The 20,743-nt window shown below is 41.9% G+C and overlaps 1 protein-coding gene across 1 annotated transcript; it reads left to right on the top strand.

Annotated features, from left to right (window-relative positions):
* The first annotated feature begins 144 nt into the window (after nt 1-144).
* On the top strand, nt 145-18,080 carry LOC115186217 (sodium-dependent neutral amino acid transporter B(0)AT1-like). The gene is made up of 12 exons (XM_029745892.1): nt 145-677; nt 916-1,056; nt 1,143-1,280; nt 1,428-1,609; nt 8,774-8,884; nt 9,077-9,189; nt 16,048-16,176; nt 16,254-16,410; nt 16,575-16,779; nt 16,870-17,029; nt 17,258-17,420; nt 17,601-18,080. The coding sequence occupies exons 1-12, from the start codon at nt 476-478 to the stop codon at nt 17,847-17,849; spliced, it is 1,950 nt and encodes a 649-aa protein (XP_029601752.1). The 5' UTR covers nt 145-475; the 3' UTR covers nt 17,850-18,080.
* Nucleotides 18,081-20,743: the final 2,663 nt, after the last annotated feature.

Here is a 20,743-nt window from a genome sequence, read left to right on the forward strand (position 1 = left end):
ATCAAAACTTTGTGGATACAGAGAATCCCCATGAATAACACAGATAAAACAGCTAAAGTACTCTGTACAGTAACCAACAATAACATAATGATCCTCACCATCACAACCACCATCTAATTGGAGTTAGTTCTACTCTATAGAGAAGAACCCAACAGTATATTAGATACAAATAATAGTGTTGAATGTTGAACCTTCATTGGAATTGATACCACTCATAAAAGAGTCATAGAGATCGTTATCAGAGACCAATGACTATATATTACCATGGTGTACTAGCATGAGGCATACGGAATGGGGTTGTAGGCGTGTGCAATGCGCCTCACATCCATCCAAGACATTGATTATAATCGGGAACAGTTTGCCCTTATAAATAGCCTCCTTTGAACAGTGGACAGATTACACATACATTGGACTCCATAGAAAGTAGTAATATTTTCCATTTGCATTGAGCCTGTCCATCTGCGTGGAAGGAACCATGAGGTGTTTACAGGTACCCAACCAAGGCCTGGAAGAAAGGATCCCTTCCTATGAGGAACTGGAAAAGCTGGAGAATGAGGAGGCTGGGGACAGACCCAAATGGGACAACAAGGCCCAGTACATGCTGACTATCGTAGGGTTCTGTGTGGGACTGGGGAACGTCTGGCGCTTCCCGTACCTTTGCCAGAGCCATGGGGGAGGTAGGTGTTGTTGAATGTGTTGTTGAGGAGTAGGGTTTCAGAATACCGGTAACTTTACAATAATTGATGGGTCTTCCAGAAATCCTGGTTTGAAGATTCCCTTAATACAAAGGGGAATAAGCAGGAAATACAGACATTTTGGGAAAGTTACTGTAATTTTGCAACCCTGTGTTTCTTTATGTACATACAACAGCAATAGATAACCTCTCCTCCACCCTGCTTCTTGTTCTGTTCTCAGGTGCATTCATGATTCCTTTCCTGATCCTACTGGTTCTAGAAGGTGTTCCCCTGCTCCATCTGGAGTTTGCTATTGGTCAACGTCTAAGGAAAGGCAGTGTAGGTGTCTGGTCTGCCATCCATCCATACTTGACTGGCATTGGTAAGCAAAACACTCCATAGGAATTTAGACATGGGTAAAAATAGACCAAATCTTATTGGGCCACGGTGTTGTGTTGTGTTCCATAGGCATTGGATCCATGTGTGTGTCCTTTCTGGTCAGCCTGTACTACAACACCATCATGGCCTGGGTGATGTGGTACTTCTTTAACTCCTTCCAAGATCCGCTGCCTTGGAGCCAATGTCCAGTCAATGCCAACATGACAGGTAAGGCATCCATAGATAGCTAAGCTATAACGATGGAAAAGTATTAACCTTATACACACCCCTTATTTCATTTCCTGTAACTCTGTCTTCAATTGCTTCATTCTATGGTATTTTGCCATGTGAATGAATGAAATGAACTTTACCCAGGGCTGGTGTCAGAGTGTGAAAGAAGCTCTCCAGTGGATTACTATTGGTACAGAGAGACCCTGAACACCACCCCAGACATAGACAACACAGGTGGGCTACAGTGGTGGATGGTCCTATGCCATGTGTCTGCCTGGGCGTTGCTGTTTATCTGCATAAGTCGAGGCATTGAGACTACTGGGAAGGTACGGCATAACCTCTGGACAGCAAATCACTTTATAATACTAAAGCAGCAGCAGCAGCTGTCAATGTCAAAATTATCAAGGTTATGTTTATAGGCATTTGGTTTTTGAAGCACTGAATCAATGTTTCCTTTTTATGATATTATAGCCATATACAAAAAATTACAGAATGATTTATTTTACTATACTGAATGAAAATATAAATGCAGCATGCAACAATTTCAACAATTTTACTGCGTTATAGTTCATATAAGGAAAGCAATTAATTGAAATAAATTCATTAGGCCCTAAATCTATGGATTTCACATGACTGGGCAGGGGCGCAGCCACTTGAGAGCCAGGCACAGGCCCAGCCAATTACACGTATGTTAAGCCGATTGGGCATACTGCCATATTCTCTAAAATGACATAGTGGCTTATGGTAGAGAAATTAACATTCAACTCTCTGGCAACTGCTTTGGTGGCCATTCCTACAGTCAGCATGCCAATTGTACGCTCCCTCAAAACTTGAGACATCTGTGGCATTGTGACAAAGCTGCACATTTTAGAGTGGCCTTTTATTGTCCCCAGCACAAGGTGTGCCTGTGTAATGATCATGCTGTTTAATCAGCTTCTTGATATGCCACACCTGTCAGGTGGATGGATTATCTTGGCAACGGAGAAATGCTCACTAACAGGGATGTAAACAAATGTATGCACAGAATTTGAGAGAAATAAGCTTTTTGTGCATTTGGAACATTTCTGGGATCTTTTATTTCAGCTCATGAAATATGGGACCAGCCCTTTACATGCTGAGTTTATATTTTTGTTCAGTTTATATATTGATGCAATAAAGCATGTTACCATAGCACTCAAATGACCCAGCTGTTTTTAATAACAGCTTTGTTGACCTTTCTGACACCACTTCGACAGTGTAAACAGTTGTAGACAGTGTTCACGTTCTAATTTTAACGTATTTTATATATTTGTATTGCATATTGTATTATATACTGTATATACAGTGAATGTCACCATGGTGCAAACCTGGACAGAAAATTGTTGTAGTTTGTACTTTATTTGAAAATACCAACTTTTCAAACACTCGAGGTAGACAAATATAGTTTATATAGAGTTTCAGCTAAAAGACAAACAAATGTAGTATTTTGAATACCTCTCAGAAAACCAAATAATATTTGAAGGTATTTGAATATACGGCTGTCAAATATTTGATGAAGAATCCCAAAAATAAACCAGTTAGTTGAATTAGTCAAAATATTTTATTATAAGCATGTGGTTTGTAGGGCTCTTAGATATGAGTCGTAATTTAGCCTTAACCTAGAATGAAATACACGAGGGACAAGGAATCACCTCAACATTAGAGTAGACCACATTTGCAGCTTCAAACTAACAAATATATTTTCATAATGAGTGAGACATAAGGTAACACATGCTGACAGTAACACATGACATTAAGTTCTTATACTTGTGTAGTAACTTTGTCATTATTACAACAAGAACATTGTTGTTAAATTTGACTTTGGCAGTTGATTTATAATTGAATAATAATGGAGTTATTACATAAGTGGAATAAGGAACAGTCACAATTCCTCTTGTGTACAGCAGTTACAAAAACACTCAGGTCATTGCTATGCGATTAAAGTGCAATTGACAAAGTATTGTGTAACAACATGCTAATAAAATGTTGTTCCAAAAGTAATTAAAGTTTATTACACAGGTACAAGAACAGTTAGTTTAATGTTAAGTGTTACTGAGAAGCTAACAGTAACAAAGTACGGGCATTAAGTGTCGAAAGGAAACTAAATGTCCCAATTATAGACAAGGTAGGTGGAAACTATCCCTTTAAGATGGTATAGTGTGTGTTTGACATGAACACTTGCCCTCAGATGGACAAAGAGGTTCGAAGTTGTTTTTGCTAAGCATTCAACTTGCTGTTAGTAATGTTTGCAAATGGCTTTGAATTACTCTGCAGTATTTTCAGGTGTCATAAAATGAATGGCAGCTTTCGACCTTTTCAGTAGCATGTTGAAGGAGTCATACAGTAGTTGAGCATCACAACTTATTTATACTTATCTGTACAAAATATCATTGATATATTTGGTTTTACTTGATTATGTGCACCTGGGGCAATGGACATACAAGAGAATTTTCATTTACAAAATGTTCAAATAGAAATGTATCATGTAGATCAAATATATGACTGTCAGATAAATTGGAATAGTATAGGGCATTGTGTGTTGTCTATTCATTCTATTTCTATCTTCAACATGCAGTTCTAGATACAGCCCTGCCAGTTGAAGGCAGCCAATCCAATAGTTTCAGAAAAATAGTCACTTCCTGAGATCTGTATTCAAATAGTAAAAAAATTAAATCTATATTCAAATTGTTGTAGTCACCTCCAAAGTAACTATTTGTTACCCCAGAATTAGTTGTACTTTCCACAAAGCATAGTTAAAATGATAGTTATCCTAGGTCTGACATGGTGACATATCAGTAGTATATCACCCTAATGACATATCAGTAGTATATCACTCTAATGACATATCAGTAGTATATCACCCTAATGACATATCAGTAGTATATCACTCTAATGACATATCAGTAGTATATCACCCTAATGACATATCAGTAGTATATCACTCTAATGACATATCAGTAGTATATCACCCTAATGACATATCAGTAGTATATCACTCTAATGACATATCAGTAGTATATCACCCTAATGACATATCAGTAGTATATCACTCTAATGACATACACTGTAACTCATATATCTCAGCTTCTGTGACATTAAACTGCAATCGTAATATGTGATTATTTTATGTATCCATAGTGACATATATTTAACTAATGTCAGCTTGCGTAACATATTTACAATAGTTATACACTACCAGTCAAAAGTTTTAGAACACCTACTCATTCAAAGGTTTTTCTTTATTTTTACTAATTTCTACATTGTAGAATAGTGAAGAATAGTGAAGACATCAACACTAAGAAATAACACATATGAAATCATGTAGTAACCAAAAAAGTGTTAAAGAAATCAAAATATATTTTACATTTGAGATTCTTCAAATAGCCACCCTTTGCCTCGATGACAGCTTTGCACACTCTTTGCATTCTATCAACCAGCTTCATGAGATAGTCACCTGGAATGCATTACAATTAACAGGTGTGCCTTGTTAAAAGTGAATTTGTGGAATTTCTTTCCTTCTTATAACCTCTTAAGGATCTGACCCTTTAAAACAAAATGTTTTGCCTAAAATGACATACCCAAATCTAACTGCCTGTAGCAGGACCTGAAGCAAGGATATGAATATTCTTGATACCATTTAAAAGGAAACACTTTAAAGTTTGTGGAAATGCGAATTAATGTAGGTGAATACAACACATTAGATTTGGTAAAAGATAATACAAAGAAAAAAAATGTGTTTTTGTTTTGTTTTTGTACCATCATCTTTGAAAGGCAAGAGAAAGGCCATAATGTATTATTCCAGCCCAGCCGCAATTTAGATGTTGGCCACTAGATTGCAGCAGATTATGTGCCAAGTTTTAGACTTATCCAATGAACCATTGCATATCTGTTCAAAATGTAGTATCAAGACTACCCAAATGTTCATCATTGTGCACTCTCATCAAACAATAGCACGGCATACTTTCACTATAATAGCTACTGTAAATTGGACAGAGCAGTTAGATAAACAAGAATTGATGCTTTTTGCCGATATCAGATATGTCTATGTCGTGGGATTTTTTTTTATTACTTACAACTTCATGCTAATCACATTAGCCTACGTTAGCTCAACCATCCAGCGGTGGGGACACCAATCCCGTAGAGGTTAATGCGTTTGAGCAGATCTGAAGAGAGCCCTATTTGTTAAAAAACGAAGTCCATATTATGACAAGAACAGCTCAAATAAGCAAAGAGAAACAACAGTCCATCATTACTTTTTAAGACATGAAGGTCAGTCAATCAGGAAAATGTCAAGAACTTTGAAAGTTTCTTCATGTGCAGTCGCAAAAACCATCAAGCGCTATGAAGAAACTGGCTCTCATGAGGAACGCCACAGGAATGGAAGACCCAGAGTTACGTCTGCTGCAGAAGATAAGTTCATTAGAGTTACCAGCCTCAGAAATTACAGCCCAAATAAATGCTTCACAGAGTTCAAGTAACAGACACATCTCAACATCAACTGTTCAGATGAGACTGTGTGAATCAGGCCTTCATGTTGAACTGCTGCAAAGAAACCACTACTAAAGGACACCAATAATAAGAAGAGACTTGCTTGGGCCAAGAAACACGAGCAATGGACATTAGACCGGTGGATATCTGTCCTTTGGTCTGGAGTCCAAATTGGTGATATTTGGTTCCAACCGCTGTGTCTTTGTGAGACGCGGTGTGGGGGAACGGATGATCTTCGGATGTGTATTTCCTACCGTAAAGCATGGAGGAGGAGGTGTTATGGTGTGGGGGTGCTTTGCTGGTGGCACTGTCTGTGATTTATTTACAATTCAAGACACATTTAACGAGTATGGCTAACCACAGCGTTCTGTAGCGATACACCATCCGATCTGGTTTGGGCTTAGTGGGACTATCATTTGTTTTTCAACAGGACAATGACCCAACACACCTCCAGGCTGTGTAAGAGCTATTTGACCAATAAGGAGAGTGATGGAGTGCTTCATCAGATGACCTGGCCTCCAACAATCCCCCGATCTCAACCAAATTGAGATGGTTTGGGATGAGTCGGACCGCGGAGTGAAGGAAAAACAGCCAACAAGTGCTCAGCATATGTGGGAACTCCTTCAAGACTGTTGGAAAAGCATTCCAGGTGAAGCTGGTTGAGAGAATGCCAAGAGTGTGTAAAAGCTGTCATCAAGGCAAACAGTGGCTATTTGAAGAATCTCAAATATAAAATATATTTTGATTTGTTTAACACTTTTTTGGATACTACATAATTCCATATGTGTTATTTAGTTTTGATGTCTTCACTATTATTCTACAATGTAGAAAATAGTAAACCCTTGAATGAGTAGGTGTTCTAAAACTTTTGACTGATAGTGTATGTCACTATTTTGACATAGACTAATAAGTCGATGTTAGTATATTTGCTATAATAGTACACAAAACAGTAACTGTCCAATTTCATAACAACATCCCGCTCTCCTCCCATTAGACTGTGTATATCACCTCAACATTACCCTGTGGTCTCCTCCCATTAGGCTGTGTATATCACCTCAATATTACCCTGTGGTCTGCTCCCATTAGGCTGTGTATATCACCGCAACATTACCCTGTGGTCTGCTCCCATTAGGCTGTGTATATCACCTCAACATTACCCTGTGGTCTCCTCCCATTAGGCTGTGTATATCACCGCAACATTAACCTGTGGTCTCCTCCCATTAGGCTGTGTATATCACCGCAACATTACCCTGTGGTCTCCTCCCATTAGGCTGTGTATATCACCTCAACATTACCCTGTGGTCTCCTCCCATTAGGCTGTGTATATCACCGCAACATTACCCTGTGGTTTCCTCCCATTAGGCTGTGTATATCACCTCAACATTACCCTGTGGTCTCCTCCCATTAGGCTGTGTATATCACCTCAACATTACCCTGTGGTCTCCTCCCATTAGGCTGTGTATATCACCTCAACATTACCCTGTGGTCTCTTCCCATTAGGCTGTGTATATCACCTCAACATTACCCTGTGGTCTCCTCCCATTAGGCTGTGTATATCACCGCAACATTACCCTGTGGTTTCCTCCCATTAGGCTGTGTATATCACCTCAACATTACCCTGTGGTCTCCTCCCATTAGGCTGTGTATATCACCGCAACATTACCCTGTGGTCTGCTCCCATTAGGCTGTGTATATGTATATCACCTCAACATTACCCTGTGGTCTGCTCCCATTAGGCTGTGTATATCACCTCAACATTACCCTGTGGTCTGCTCCCATTAGGCTGTGTATATCACCTCAACATTACCCTGTGGTCTCCTCCCATTAGGCTGAGTATATCACCTCAACATTACCCTGTGGTCTCCTCCCATTAGGCTGTGTATATCACCTCAACATTACCCTGTGGTCTCCTCCCATTAGGCTGTGTATATCACCTCAACATTACCCTGTGGTCTGCTCCCATTAGGCTGTGTATATCACCTCAACATTACCCTGTGGTCTCCTCCCATTAGGCTGTGTATATCACCTCAACATTACCCTGTGGTCTCCTCCCATTAGACTCTGTATATGTATATCACCTCAACATTACCCTGTGGTCTGCTCCCATTAGGCTATGTATATCACCTCAACATTACCCTGTGGTCTGCTCCCATTAGGCTGTGTATATCACCTCAACATTACCCTGTGGTCTCCTCCCATTAGGCTGTGTATATCACCTCAACATTACCCTGTGGTCTCCTCCCATTAGGCTGTGTATATCACCGCAACATTACCCTGTGGTCTCCTCCCATTAGGCTGTGTATATCACCTCAACATTACCCTGTGGTCTGCTCCCATTAGGCTGTGTATATCACCTCAACATTACCCTGTGGTCTCCTCCCATTAGGCTGTGTATATCACCGCAACATTACCCTGTGGTCTCCTCCCATTAGGCTGTGTATATCACCGCAACATTACCCTGTGGTCTCCTCCCATTAGGCTGTGTATATCACCTCAACATTACCCTGTGGTCTGCTCCCATTAGGCTGTGTATATCACCTCAACATTACCCTGTGGTCTCCTCCCATTAGGCTGTGTATATCACCGCAACATTACCCTGTGGTCTCCTCGCATTAGGCTGTGTATATCACCTCAACATTACCCTGTGGTCTCCTCCCATTAGGCTGTGTATATCACCTCAACATTACCCTGTGGTCTCCTCCCATTAGGCTGTGTATATCACCGCAACATTACCCAGTGGTCTCCTCGCATTAGGCTGTGTATATCACCGCAACATTACCCTGTGGTCTCCTCCCATTAGGCTGTGTATATCACCGCAACATTACCCTGTGGTCTCCTCCCATTAGGCTGTGTATATCACCTCAACATTACCCTGTGGTCTCCTCCCATTAGGCTGTGTATATCACCGCAACATTACCCTGTGGTCTCCTCCCATTAGGCTGTGTATATCACCTCAACATTACCCTGTGGTCTCCTCCCATTAGGCTGTGTATATCACCTCAACATTACCTTATGTGGTGCTGACCATCTTTCTGATCAGAGGCTTGACCTTGAAAGGCTCTTTGAATGGAGTGAAGTTCCTCTTCACCCCAGATGTGAGTAGTTTACATTACTATCCCGTCATCGAACAAAAGTATTTATTCTAAGTATATAATATTCCAAGTTCAGCCACAGATCCAGATCCACGTAGAGTGCATCTAAGGCCTTTTAGCTAGCGTTAATATATGAGGTAGTATGAATCAAAACGACACGCCTAACAACTTTTCTCTGGGTGTGTGTTTCTCCAGATGAATGAACTAATGAACCCAACTACTTGGCTTGATGCGGGTGCCCAGGTTTTCTATTCATTCTCTTTGGCCTTTGGAGGTCTTCTGTCTTTCTCCAGCTACAACTCAGTGCAGTAAGTCCATACTGCTTGCTAATAACTACTAAATGACTTGTTGTTCACAACCCAGTTGAGACATTAAATCAATTCAAGACATATCATAACTTGTACATAACCACTGCAAGCTTAGGACCCAGTCCTACCTACCTCAAAGTGAGCACGCTTAACTTTCATCGTAAAATATTTTATTGACATTAATGCAGCCAAGATTTATGCAAAAGTTAAAGTTATGCTGCAATATATCTAGTTTAGATTCAGCCCTTGTGGCCGGTTTCTGATGGGGTACGACAGTTGAACTAGATTCCATCCTTATGGCTGGACACTGATGGGGTACGACAGTTGAACTAGATTCCATCCTTATGGCTGGACACTGATGGGGTACGACAGTTGAACTAGATTCCATCCTTATGGCTGGATACTGATGGGGTGCGACAGTTGAACTAGATTCCATCCTTATGGCTGGATACTGATGGGGTACGACAGTTGAACTAGATTCCATCCTTATGGCTGGATACTGATGGGGTACGACAGTTGAACTAGATTCCATCCTTATGGCTGGATACTGATGGGGTACGACAGTTGAACTAGATTAATTCCTTATGGCTGGATTCTGATGGGGTACGAAAGTTGAACTAGATTCCATCCTTATGGCTGGATACTGATGGGGTACGACAGTTGAACTAGATGAATTCCTTATGGCTGGATTCTGATGGGGTACGACAGTTGAACTAGATTCAAACCTTATGGCTGGATTCTGATGGGGTACGACAGTTGAACTAGATTAAAATCTTATGGCTGGATTCTGATGGGGTACGACAGTTGAACTAGATTAAAATCTTATGGCTGGATTCTGATGGGGTACGACAGTTGAACTAGATTCAAACTTTATGGCTGGATGTTAATGGAGTATGACAGTTGAACTAGATTCATTCCTTATGGCTGGATTCTGATGGGGTACGACAGTTGAACTAGATTCATTCCTTATGGCTGGATTCTGATGGGGTACGACACTTGAACTAGATTCAAACATAGCTGGATTCTGATGGGGTACGACAGTTGAACTAGATTCAAGCCTTATGGCTGGATTCTGATGGGGTACGACAGTTGAACTAGATTGAAATCTTATGGCTGGATACTGATGGGGTACGACAGTTGAACTAGATTCAAACCTTATGGCTGGATACTGATGGGGTACGACAGTTGAACTAGATTTAAACCTTATGGCTGGATTCTGATGGGGTACGACAGTTGAACTAGATTCAAACTTTATGGCTGGATTCTGATGGCTGGATTCTTAATGTGTTCTATCTTTCCAGTAATAACTGTGAACAGCCATTCCAGATTGGTCCTTTAATGTGTTCTATCTTTCCAGTAATAACTGTGAACAGCCATTCCAGATTGGTCCTTTAATGCAGTGGTCCCCAACCTTTTTTGGGCCACGGACCGGTTTAATGTCAGATAAATAAATACACAAAATAAAATGATACGACCGGCATAAAAACTGTGGTATTTTTTTAATATAATAATAAACGTGAATCCACTGTGTACTCGTATGCAACTTAATTAGCAGCGTCCTCGTAACATCCTCTCTGCCCCCTAACACACTCTGGTCGCTATGTGTCACGTCCTGGCCAGTATAAGGGTTAATTGTTATTGTAGTTTGGTCAGGACATGGCAGAGGGTATTTGTTTTATGTGGTTCAGGGTGGTGTGTTAGTTACGAGGGCGTTTGATTTATTATTTCAGGGTTTTGAGTTGTGGTCTATGTTTATGTGTTTCTTGTTTTGCTGAGTGAGCCTTTCAAGACTGTTTCGTCGTTCGTTTTGTTTTGTTATTTTTGTATGTTCATTTTGAGTAAATAAATGTCAAGATGAGCGTACACATACCTGCTGCGTTTTGGTCCTCCATTACCGACGACAACCGTGACAGAATCTCCCACCTCACCAGGACCAAGCAGCAGAGGAACGAGGAGGAAGGATGGACATGGGCAGAGCTAAGGAGGAGCATTTCCAGGGCGATGGAGGAGTTTAGGAAACTCGAGAGGCCGCCCCAATAATTTTTTTGGGGGGGGGCACAAGGGGAGTTTGCGGGGCAAGAATGGAGCCCCAGGCCAGCTCCCCGCACTAGCATGGAGGTGCGTGTTCACAATCTGGTACGCCCAGTACCAGCACCACGCACCAGGCTTCAAGTGCGTGAACCCAGCCTCGCCAGTCAACAGTCACCAGAGCTGCCCGCCAGTCAACAGTCACCAGGACTGCCCTGAACTGCCGGAGTGGCCAGACTGCCCTGAACTGCCGGAGTGGCCAGACTGCCCTGAACTGCCGGAGTGGCCAGACTGCCCTGAACTGCCGGAGTGGCCAGACTGCCCTGAACTGCCGGAGTGGCCAGACTGCCCCGAACTGCCGGAGTGGCCAGACTGCCCCGAACTGCCGGAGTGGCCAGACTGCCCCGAACTGCCGGAGTGGCCAGACTGCCCCGAACTGCCGGAGTGGCCAGACTGCCCCGAACTGCCGGAGTGGCCAGACTGCCCCGAACTGCCGGAGTGGCCAGACTGCCCCGAACTGCCGGAGTGGCCAGACTGCCCCGAACTGCCGGAGTGGCCAGACTGCCCCGAACTGCCGGAGTGGCCAGACTGTCCCGAGCTGCCAGACTGCCCAGACTGTCCCGAGCTGCCAGACTGCCCAGACTGTCCCGAGCTGCCAGACTGTCCCGAGCTGCCAGAGTGCCCCGAGCTGCCAGACTGCCCCGAGCTGCCAGACTGCCCCGAGCTGCCAGAGTGGCCCGACTGCCTGGAACGGCCAGAACCGGAGCCACCTCCTGATATAGGTGGGTTGGGGAGGGGGGGGTGTAGCACAGTGCCGTCGTTGACGGCAGCCACCCTCCCTTCCCTCCCTTTTAGTAGAGGGGAAATTTGTTTTGTTGTTTGGGGTTGTGGTTTTTTGTTTTTTGTTTTTTAAGGTGCTTCCGGGGTTAGCACCTTTAAGGGGGGGGTACTGTCACGTCCTGGCCAGTATAAGGGTTAATTGTTATTGTAGTTTGGTCAGGACGTGGCAGAGGGTATTTGTTTTATGTGGTTCAGGGTGGTGTGTTCGTTAGGAGGGCGTTTGATTTATTATTTCAGGGTTTTGAGTTGTGGTCTATGTTTATGTGTTTCTTGTTTTGCTGAGTGAGCCTTTCAAGACTGTTTCGTCGTTCGTTTCGTTTTGTTATTTTTTTATGTTCATTTTGAGTAAATAAATGTCAAGATGAGCGTACACATACCTGCTGCGTTTTGGTCCTCCATTACCGACGACAACCATGACACTATGGTAATGTTTAAACATGCCTTAAAAATAAGATACAACACAAAAACAAATATAAAGTGCATGAAAAATACAACTCACCATAACGCTAAATCAGTGGGAGCCCTGAGCTTGTTTCTCTGCAACGAGACGGTCCCATCTAGGGGTAATGGGAGACAATGACACCTGAAGTGTGTTGCTTATGTCCAGTCTACTCCGTAATTTAGTTTTGGCTGCTGTCACTGCAGAAAATCCCGCTTCACACAAATAGGATGTCGGAAATGGCAACAGGGTTTTCAGTGCTGTTGTGGCGATCTCAGGGTATTCTGCCGTGACTTTAATCCAGAACACCGGCAGAGTTGTTGTCTCGAACATACTTTTAAGGCCGCCGTCATTTGCGATCTCCAACAGTTGATCTTCTTCTTGCATAGACATGCTGGATTCATCTGGTTTGTTGACAAATGGGTCGCGGATCCATTCCTTGGCAGTTCGTGGGTCTTTTGTGGTTGGGAAGTAGCGCTCAAACTCTTTTAAAAGCAAAGACAGGTGATTGTGCACCAGCTGGGACAATGAAGGCTCGGGCTCAGTCTCTTCCAAAATCCCCGCGAATGTTTGAAACATGTCAAATATACCTCTGTTCATGCGCCGTCCCCACAAATCCAGTTCGGCTTTAAATGCAGCTACTTTATCTGCCAACTTGAAGACAGTTGTCATTTTCCCCAGAAGTGACCGATTTAGTTCATTGAGCAGGTTGAATATGTCGCACAAGTAAGCGAGTTTTGCGACCCATTCCTCGTCACTGAAATGTGCTGCCAGCGGTGACTTTTTTTCTGAGAGATATCTCTGCAGCGGCTCTCGTAATTCAAACACTCTGGTCAGCGATCTCCCTCGGGATAACCATCTTATTTCAGTGTATAAGAGAAGGTGTCTGTGCTCCGCGTTCATCTCCTCACAAAGCTGCTCGAACAGGCGCGAGTTAAGGGCGTGTGCTTTGATGTGGTTAATAACTTTAACGACATCATTCAATACGCTGTTAAGTTCCGGTGGTATTTTTTGGCTAGCCAGCATTTCCCTGTGAATGACACAATGCGTAGACACACATTCAGGTGCAACCTCCTTAATCCGAGTAGTTAAACCAGACAGCCGTCCGGTCATGGCTCCATCTGTGCATATGCCGACACAAAAGGACCATTTCAGTTTTCCTGATATATAATCATCCAGCGACTTGAATACTTCTGCGGCTGTGGTTTTGGTTGGCAACGATAGTTCACATAACATATCCTCATGCACATCCTCCTGATAAAGATATCGCACATAAACAAGTAGTATTGCCTTGTTGTCAAGATCTGTAAACTCGTCAACCTGGAGTGCGTACCACGGTGATGTATTAATCCTCTCCAACAATTGTGTCTCAATGTCCTCTGCTATTTCCTCAATGCGCCGAGTGACGGTGGTAGCCGAAATAGGCACCTGTGCTATCTTTTTAACCGCAGCCTCTCCTAGAAGTCCACGGCAAATGTCTTAAGTGGCGGGCAGGATCAATTCTTCATCAGTTGTGAATGGCTTCTTAGCCTTAGCAATACGATTAGCCACCAAGTATGATGCTCTCAGTGCACTCGCATTTGTTGATGTGGTGGCCCTCAGTAATTGCTTCTGTCCTTCTTGTTCATGCTTTTTTCTTTCAAAATACTCCGAAGGCTTGTCTTTTAATGCAGGGTGCTTGGTCTCCAAGTGGCGAAGCAGTTTTGAAGGCTTCATTGCCTCATTAGAGAGCCGGTCGCCGCATATTACGCAGAGCGGGCTTGGTGCGTGGGAATCACCTGTCGCGATAAATCCATATTTTAAGTAGGACTCCTGGTATTGTCTGTTAATTTCTATGGGCTACGTGGGACGCTAGCGTCAGTGAAATATCAGGGCGGCAAATACAAAAACAACAAAATGTCATAATTCAACTTTCTCAAACATACAACTATTTTACACCATTTTAAAGATACACTTCTCCTTGATGTAACCACATTGTCTGATTTCAAAAAGGCTTTACAGCGAAAGCAAAACATTAGATTATGTTAGGAGAGTACATAGACAAAAATAATCACACAGCCATTTTCCAAGAAAGGACATGTGTCAATAAAACCCAAAACACAGCTAAATGAAGCACTAACCTTTGACGATCTTCATCAGATGACACTCCTAGGACATTATGTTACACAATACATGTATATTTTGTTCGATAAAGTTCATATTTATATCCAAAAACAGCATTTTACATTGGCGCATGATGTTCAGAAAATGTATTCCCACCAAAATGTCCGGTGAATGTGCACATCAATTTACAAAAATACTCATCATAAACGTTGACAAAATATATAACAATTATTTAAAGAATTATAGATGGACTACTCCTGGAGGTAACCGCTGTGTCAGATTTTAAAATAGCTTTATGGAGAAAGCACATTTTTCAATATTCTGAATACATAGCTATTCAGACACCCGCCAAGTTCGGGCAACCTAAACTCAGAATTAGTATTAGAAATATTCTCTTACCTTTGCTGATCTTCGTCAGAATGCACTCCCAGGGCTGCTACTTCCACAAGAAAGATTGTTTTTGTTCGAAATAATCCATATTTATGTACAAATACCTCCGTTTTGTTTGTGCGTACAGATCACTTATCCAAAGGCATAACGCGCGATCGCGGAACAAGAGATGAAAAGTCAAAATGTTCCATTATCGTACTTAGAAGCATGTCAAACGCTGTTTAAATCAATCTTTATGGTATTTTTCACGTAAAATTGCGATAATATTCCAACCGGACAAAAGCATATTCATTCAAGAAGAAAAAGAAGGAGGGGCGTACTCGCGGGTCCGAGCATATCCAATCCCTTTATTGCCAGGCAGACCACTCAGTGAATGAGCTCCTATACTCTGCCCAGTGACAGGAGAATGCTCAAACCACTTTCTGAAGGCTTTAGACAGCCAATGGAAGCCTTAGGAAGTGCAACGTCCCCCACAGACACTGTAGTTTCGATAGAGATTCAAAAGAAGAACTACAATTCTCAGACTTTCCACTTCCTGCTTGGAATTTTCTCAGGTTTTTGCCTGCCATATGAGTTATGCTATACTCACAGACACCATTCAAACAGTTTTAGAAACTTCAGAGTGTTTTCTATCCAAATCTACTAATAGTATGCATATTCTAGTTTCTGGGCCAGAGTAGTAACCTGTTTAAATTGGGTACGTTTTTCATCCGGCCGTGAAAATACTGCCCCCTAGCCCAGACAGGTTAAATGCAGCTTTCTTTTTCTTGGAAGTCGTAGGCTCTTCTTCTGTCTCCTCACTGGGCCTTTTCCACTTCGCAAAGAAACTTTCCAAAGACGTTTGTTTTTTACTCATTTTGCTAGCTAGATAATAAATAAAATGGAAATAATGTAAGTTATGTATTTTTTCTCTGTGGCCCGGTACCAAATGACCCATGGACCGGTACCGGTCCGCGGCCCGGGGGTTGGGGACCGCTGCTTTAATGTGTTCTATCTTTCCAGTATTAACTGTGAACAGCCATTCCAGATTGGTCCTTTAATGTGTTCTATCTTTCCAGTAATAACTGTGAACAAGATGCAGTCATCATCTCTATCGTGAACGGAGCCACTGCTGTCTACGCTGCAACAGTCATTTACACCATCATTGGTTTCCGAGCCACAGAGAAGTTTGATGACTGTATTACTGGGTATGTACCTATACTAGAATTAAACTAGAGTTGTTGCATGAAGATATGAACTACCCTCTAAATAAATGTTTTTGCAGAAATATCCTGACACTCCTGAATACATTTGATCTCCCAGAGGGCAACGTCACTGAAAGCAACTATGATCAGGTTCTTCATAATCTCAATGGAACATATCCAGAAGTCATTCAGGGGCTCAACTTGAAGACCTGTGACTTGAATTCTTTCCTTAGTGAGGTGATTCAATCATTTTTATAAAAGGGTACCTGAATGTAAAGTGTTACCAATATTTGTATAAGGTTTGGTGAGATGGATACAACACAAGTGGAGTATATGAGGCTTACTGTAAATATATCTTAGTTGCTAGGCTTCTGATTCATTCTCTCCTTGTGTTGCTACAGGGGGTTGAAGGAACTGGCCTGGCCTTTATCGTGTTCACAGAGGCCATCACTAAGATGCCTGTATCTCCTGTTTGGTCAGTCTTGTTCTTCATCATGCTCTTCTGTCTCGGCCTGTCCTCCATGTTTGGCAATATCGAAGGAGTTCTGGTACCACTTCAGGACCTGGGGGTTTTCCCCAAGAGTTGGCCCAAAGAAGCCATCGCTGGTGAGATGAGACAAAGACATATGTCCCTTACACCATTTGAAGGATGGAGATCCCTTTGTTAAATATCTTTATTTTCTTCTTCTGTTACAGGGATAACATGTGTCCTCTGCTGCATTGTTGGACTGATATTTGTCCAAGGCTCAGGGAACTACTGGCTGTCCCTCTTTGACAGCTATGGCGGGTCCATTCCTCTGCTGATCATTGCATTCTGTGAGATGGTCGGGGTTGTGTACCTCTATGGTATTGATAGGTGAGTAATAAATTCATTCTGTGAGATGGTTGATGTTCTGTACATCTGTGGTATTGAAAGGTGAGTAATACATTCATTCAGTGAGATGTTGGGGGTTACGTTACACTGTGGCATTGACAGGTTAGTATAGAAACCAAATTCTGTTGATTAACATGGTCCTTACATTCACCATAGATTCATTAGAGTCTGGGCACTAATGAATGTTGACTATGTATGTTATTCTAACAGGTTCAACGATGATATTGAGTTCATGATCGGCCACAAGCCCAACCTCTTCTGGCAGATCACATGGAGATTTGTCAGCCCCGCCATCATGTTTGTCATCTTTGTGTTCTACTTTATCACGAAAGTCCAAGAAACACCCATGTACAAAGCCTGGAACCCTGAATCGGTAAAGTTTCACTTTGTTGTCAGTGGCCAAATTAGTTACGAATTAAGAGATTTCCACTTGCTAATAGTAAATCAACTTGTATTCACATGTTCTCTATTGGGTGTTTGAAAAGATCTCACTAGACAGTGGCATCAGTAGCCTATAAACACACTTAACAAGGTTATTACTGTTTCTTCACAGGACAACTTCCCTACATTGGAGGAGAAGGAATATCCAACCTGGATCTTTGCTATAATCTTCATCCTGGCAGGAATCCCAGGTCTTTCTGTACCTCTTACGGCTGTTTACAAATGTTTGAGGAACCGCTGCTGCAAGAAGGATAATGAGTTTAAACAAGATGACTTAAACACTATTGCAAAACAAGTTCACCTGACGGATGAGGCTACCAAGAACAAACCAGACATCCCAGAGACAGCAGATGGAAGATAGTGATCAAATCACTAGTCCCATTGTTGTTTTCATGACAGGCCTCCATTTGTTTAATTCATGCCACTGATAGCTGAAAGGAGTAGATACGTTTGATAGTTTTACACTACAAGTTTTACACTACAAGGTTGAATGGAATGAGGTATGGCAGAAAAGCCATTTAAGCTTACATTGATTGACACATTGTTGTAATTTTTGTGCTGAAAAGTCAACATTAAACTAAATTATATCCCTTGTTCTTGTTATGTTCTTTTTATAGTATAGTCCTCGGGGATTACCATTCAGTGTGTAGTTCTGGTCTTGTTATAGTATAGTCCTCGGGGATTACCATTCAGTGTGTAGTTCTGGTCTTGTTATAGTATAGTCCTCGGGGATTACCATTCAGTGTGTAGTTCTGGTCTTGTTATAGTATAGTCCTCGGGGATTACCATTCAGTGTGTAGTTCTGGTCTTGTTATAGTATAGTCCTCGGGGATTACCATTCAGTGTGTAGTTCTGGTCTTTTTATAGTATAGTCCTCGGGGATTACCATTCAGTGTGTAGTTCTGGTCTTGTAATAGTATAGTCCTCGGGGATTACCATTCAGTGTGTAGTTCTGGTCTTGTTATAGTATAGTCCTCGGGGATTACCATTCAGTGTGTAGTTCTGGTCTTGCGACTTTGGGCTAATAAATATTCCAGATAATTTACTGATTAATTACTGGAATAATGAATTGATCAGATTTATTTGATTAATCTGGTTATCCTGTTCAAATGAAAGGGGCACCATTAAGGGTTGCCTATAGAGACTCTTGAATTAACTCTATCAGTAGTTATCATTAATTGTTACAGTGTAAATCCTATCAACAATATAATATTTTTTACCATGTTTCCATTCTGAACAGTCGTCGAGGTCTGGAACCTCAAGAACCCAATAGCTCACAAATTAACACAATGCCACAAATAATTCATTTAAGGTTTTATTTACTAGACTAAATCAGTTGGAAAATTAGGTAGTTAAAGATACAATATAAAAGCAGGGTATAACGGGATACAACACAGTTATTGAGGTGAGAATCTCCACAGGTCAATATGAATGAACTTCATTACTCAAGTCAGGCAATACTACAACAGAACATTCACAGGACTTTTGAGAATGCCTTGATCTTAGTAATTGAAAGAGACAATGTGAAAGGGGTTCACCAACACAGGCTTTCACAACCTTGACCTTATAGAGAGCTTCACCAACCAGGAATAGACAATGAACTAGGCAATCAGTTAGCCTCCGAATGTGGACAATGCCGGGACAGTATTGACCATGGGCTCGTAAATTAGACCAGCCGTCTTACAATTACTCAATGACTTCCACCATGTCACACACAACGCCACTTTCAGAGGAATATAACAATGCAATAGGTCATGTACTTGAATACCGATGTTGCCTGACCAAGTGGATTCCTCTAGGATGGGATGGAGAAAAAAAAGTCCATTGTCCTCTTCTCTTGACAGTAGTGATGTGAGGCCAGCAGGCCAAAAATAGCTCAAAGCCAAAGGAGTGAGACCCACTTCTCTCTCTTGTGCAGTCCTCAGTCCTCAGTCCTCAGTCCCGGAAGGTAAAGTCTATTAGAGTTGTTTTCGTACTTTCTCTGATCCAGGTCGGGATGTATTGTGAAGTCAGTCCGTTGCTCTTGAATGAGCAACAGTGAGTTCTGCAGGGTCCCCTCGGGGATGATCGCTGCGGTCAGAGTAGGATACTTTTTTGTCGATCTGTGTTTGGTTTCCAAGGAGATGGGATCATTCATCCAACGGACGTGGCCACACCTCGCAGAAACTTGATCTCGTCGTCTGTTAGTAAGTCCTATAATTTATTGTGATATTCACAGAGTGCGGACTTATGATAGGCATCATGGGACCGCCTCGTGTATTCTAAGGATTCAGCATAACCCTGTTCTCTGTGACAAACCTGAGATCTCCTCATAAGTGCCCACAGCATGTTCCTACTGCACAAAACACAGTTCAACAATCTCTAGGCATTATTCAAGATGGTGGGAGTATTGATAAGGGAGTATCTAGATGCAAAATGCCATTGATTACTATGATAAAATGATAACCATTGTCATGTATTTATTGTACCAGTCCCCTCATGTTCATCATTTTTGTCTTCTACTTTGACGACACAGTCACTAAGAAGCTCTTCTAGAAACTTTATATCCTGAATTAGTAATATTCCCTCTAAACATAATAAGCAGCTAAACTACAGAGTTTTGAGATGTAGAAACTGATTAAAAACCCAATAAAATATTTATGTCACAATCGACAATAACAGATTACATTCGCAGGTTATGTTAGACACACAAGTTAGTGCATTGCTTCAGTTCATGTTGATAGACTAGCTCATACTGAGACTTTCTTTGTAGGAAAACTGTACCATATTAATGATTTTTATTGTGTCCCTTTCGGGAAAGTTGTCTTGCAGAGTTGGAGTTGAAGCCAAATCCAGACTGGATCTACAGTGCATTAGGTGTCACTGGGGCAGAGAGGAGTAGGCAGGAGGCAGTCACAGGTTTAGAACTACTGAACTTATTTAAGTACCATAGAACAAAGTGGGACGAAACCCAAGCGCTGTTGTGTTCAAAATATATCTTCATAAACAAAAAGGCACAGGGAAGTATATATATACAGAAGAAGTATATATATACAGTGATAGAGTTGGGATTGGAACCATGTGTGTGTAATGATGACAGGACAAGTCCAGGGTTGATGAGTGAAGGGCGTTTGCCAGCAGTATGTTCGACAGCAGCAAGAAGGCCGGCTACGCTGAATGCCTGAGCATTCAGTCTATTCTTGTTCTGAGAAATGAAGGCTAATCCATGTGAGAAATTGGCAAGAAACTGAAGATCTCGTACAACACTGTGTACTA

The sequence above is a fragment of the Salmo trutta genome, chromosome 3 (genome assembly GCF_901001165.1).
Source record: "Salmo trutta chromosome 3, fSalTru1.1, whole genome shotgun sequence".
Taxonomy (NCBI): domain Eukaryota; kingdom Metazoa; phylum Chordata; class Actinopteri; order Salmoniformes; family Salmonidae; genus Salmo; species Salmo trutta.